We start from the raw sequence: 2,946 nt of genomic DNA, 5'->3' as shown, positions 1-2,946 counted from the left end.
CCTCGCCCGGCTAGTTTTTTGTATTTTTTTTTTTTTTAGTAGAGACGGAGGTTGGGGTTTCACCGTGTTAGCCAGGATGGTCTCGATCTCCTGACCTCGTGATCCGCCCGTCTTGGCCTCCCAAAGTGCTGGGATTACAGGCTTGAGCCACCTCGCCCGGCCTGCGCTGATATTTTAAAGTGTTTGTCAGGTGAGTCTGACTGTGTTTCTCCAAGGACAGTTTCTGGAGATTGATTTTATCTTGTCCTACTTTTAGTATGCTGTGTCATCTTTTTATTTTTATTTTTTATTTTTTGAGATGGAGTCTTGCTCTGTCACCCAATCTGGAGTGCAGTGGCACCATCTCAGCTCATTGCACCCCCTGCCTCCTGAGTTCAAGCAGTTCTTCTGTCTCAGCCTCCCAAGTAGCTGGGATTACAGGTGCCCACGACCACTCCCAATTAATTTTTTGTATTTTTATTTTTATTTTATTATTATTATTTTAAGACCAGGTTTTGCTCTTGTTGCCCAGGCTGGAGAGTAATGGTGTGATCTCGGCTCACTGCAACTTCTGCCTCCTGGGTTCAAGCGATTCTGTTGTCTCAGCCTCCCGAGTAGCAGAGTTTACAGGCACCCACCACCACGCCAGCTAATTTTTGTGTATTTAGCCAGGGGTTTCACTAGGTTGACCAGGCAGGTCTTAAACTTCTGACCTCAGGGGATCCACCTGCCTCAGCCTCCAAAAGTGCTGGGATTATAGACGTAAGCCGCTGTGGCTGGCCTGCGGAGTCATTTTGAGCATTTGAAAAAGCACTTATATTCCCCAGTCTTTGTGGTCTGGCTTGTACAGGGGAATGCCTTTATTAAATCAGCTCAACTTGCAGGCTTAAAGTCTGCTTTAACCTTTTCTAGGTATTTGTCTTTCTTGAGTCTTTCCATGAGTCTTTTTTACCCATATATTTCACATGGTTCTGTTTATTCCATTCCGTGATGGTTGCTTTGAAAATTTCCCAGTTCCTCCATGAGCCTTACCTCTGCTTATTTTGTGATGCCCTACCTGTCGTGTTGCATTCTTCAGTCAGTAGTTTGCCTCAGTAGTCTGCAGGTTTGTAATTCCCTTGGAGACTTTACAAATTGTCTTCCCATGGCTTCTCTTAGTCGGAGTTTTAAGCCACTATTGGGCTCTTGCCCTTCAGGTTAAGTATACAGAGACTAATCCCACAGGCAGCCTGCAGACACATTTAGAAAGTTGTAAATCCAGCTCTCTTGATTTCTCCAGTTCATACAGAACTGGTGATCAGGTCACTGGTTCCCCAAACTGTACCTTGGTAGGAAGGGAGTGAGCAGGATGAATAAAAATAACTACAAAATTGCCTATTCCCTTTGAATATGGCTTTTTCTTGAATTGGGCATTTTCTTGATAGCTGTATACTTTTGACTGATTTTCAGAATTACAGTGAAGTTTTTTCTTTTAACAAAAACAAGGCCTTGGAGTATTTTAGTCTGCCATCTTGCTGATGTCACTCCCATGAATTGACTTTTTAAAACTAAATAATAAAAAGATAGGAAAATATAATATTGTAAATTCAGAAATATATTTACCAAAGGTTTTAAAATTTAGTTTTTCATCATATGAAACCTAGCATTAGAGTTATACCTGTGTATTGTTTAAAAGTTATTTTTTATTTTGCATTTTCCACATTTCCTGAATATGTTTTTCTGTTGAAAATGGAGAAATTATTTCTCCCAAGATTGGTAGTATGGTCAGACACGGTGGCTCAAGCCTATAATCCCAGCACTTTGGGAGTCCGAGGTGGGTGTTACTGCCTCACGTCAGGAGTTCGAGACCAACCTGGCCAACATGGTGAAACCCCATCTCTACTAAAAATACAAAAAATATCTGGGTGTGTTGGCGGGTGCCTGTAATCCTAGCTATTCAGGAGGCTGAGGCCAGGAAATCACTTGAACCTGGGAGGCAGAGGTTGCAGTGAGCTAAGATCATGCCACTGCACGCCAGCCTGGGTGACAGAACAAGACTCTGTCTCCAAAAAAAAAAAAAGAAGAAGAAAAGATTGGTAGTAAAACATCCTTTGTTCTCTACTCCCCGTTTTTAATTTGTTTCCTAAAACTTAGCTCTAGACAACAAGATATAAAAGTTTTCATTATACCGTATTTCTTAATTCTTAGTTTATTAAATATTTTCGTAACTTCTGAAGTCTTTAATTCATTTGACATCTTAATGTTTAGAAATGTTTTTAGATATACAACCTTTACCTAATTCTTACTCACCAGCTACATTAGATATAAACAATACCAGTTGTGTTGCTGTGAACTGTGACATAATTTCTGCCTATACTTTTTGTATTTAAACTACAAAAAGTATCCAGGAGTGGTGGTGCATGCCTATCATCCCAGCTATTTTTAAATCTTTGTTAAGTATATATAATAAACATGTCTTGTACTCTTTATAAAGATAATTTAGTATAATTTTTAAATTAAATTTTCTGTTTGTAGTATGTCTCACACAAATGCATTTCAAATAGTAACTTTTTTCCTGAATGGGGGGAATTAATTTTTATTATTAATTGTATTACAGGGTTGGCTAGTGGATCTCATCAATAAATTTGGCACATTAAATGGGTTCCAGATTTTGCATGATCGTTTTTTTAATGGATCAGCATTAAATGTTCAAATAATTGCAGCTCTTATTAAGTAAGTTACGTTTTCATGTGAATATTCTGTGGGTTGTGTCTTATTGTAAAATGAGGACCTGTTTTCGTGTTGTCTTAAGTGTTGAAACTAATTGGCTAGTTCTTTTAAAAAAACTGAATATTAAACAGGTTTTGTGTCATTCATATTTCAGACCATTTGGACAATGCTATGAGTTTCTCAGTCAACGTACAGTGAAAAAGTACTTCATTCCAGTTATAGAAATAGTTCCACATTTATTAGAAAACTTAACTGATG

The 2,946-nt window shown here is 38.4% G+C and overlaps 1 protein-coding gene across 1 annotated transcript in view; it reads left to right on the top strand.

The window, feature by feature from the left end:
- The window catches only part of LOC108517817 (probable ubiquitin carboxyl-terminal hydrolase FAF-Y), a gene marked incomplete at its 3' end in the record, with an annotated part of 32,953 nt that extends 30,011 nt beyond the window's left edge, over window positions 1-2,942 (top strand). Inside the window, exons 5-6 of the mRNA XM_017855929.1 lie at window positions 2,576-2,691; window positions 2,843-2,942. Coding sequence (XP_017711418.1) covers window positions 2,576-2,691; window positions 2,843-2,942 — 216 coding nt within the window. The remainder of the gene's footprint in view (window positions 1-2,575; window positions 2,692-2,842) is intronic.
- Between the last annotated feature and the right edge of the window lie 4 nt (window positions 2,943-2,946).

This window comes from Rhinopithecus bieti, unplaced genomic scaffold (assembly GCF_001698545.2).
Source record: "Rhinopithecus bieti isolate Rb0 unplaced genomic scaffold, ASM169854v2 scaffold_42646, whole genome shotgun sequence".
Classification (NCBI taxonomy): domain Eukaryota; kingdom Metazoa; phylum Chordata; class Mammalia; order Primates; family Cercopithecidae; genus Rhinopithecus; species Rhinopithecus bieti.
The sequence above is the reverse complement of the archived record's forward strand: the minus strand, read 5'-3'. Positions and strand labels throughout refer to the sequence as shown.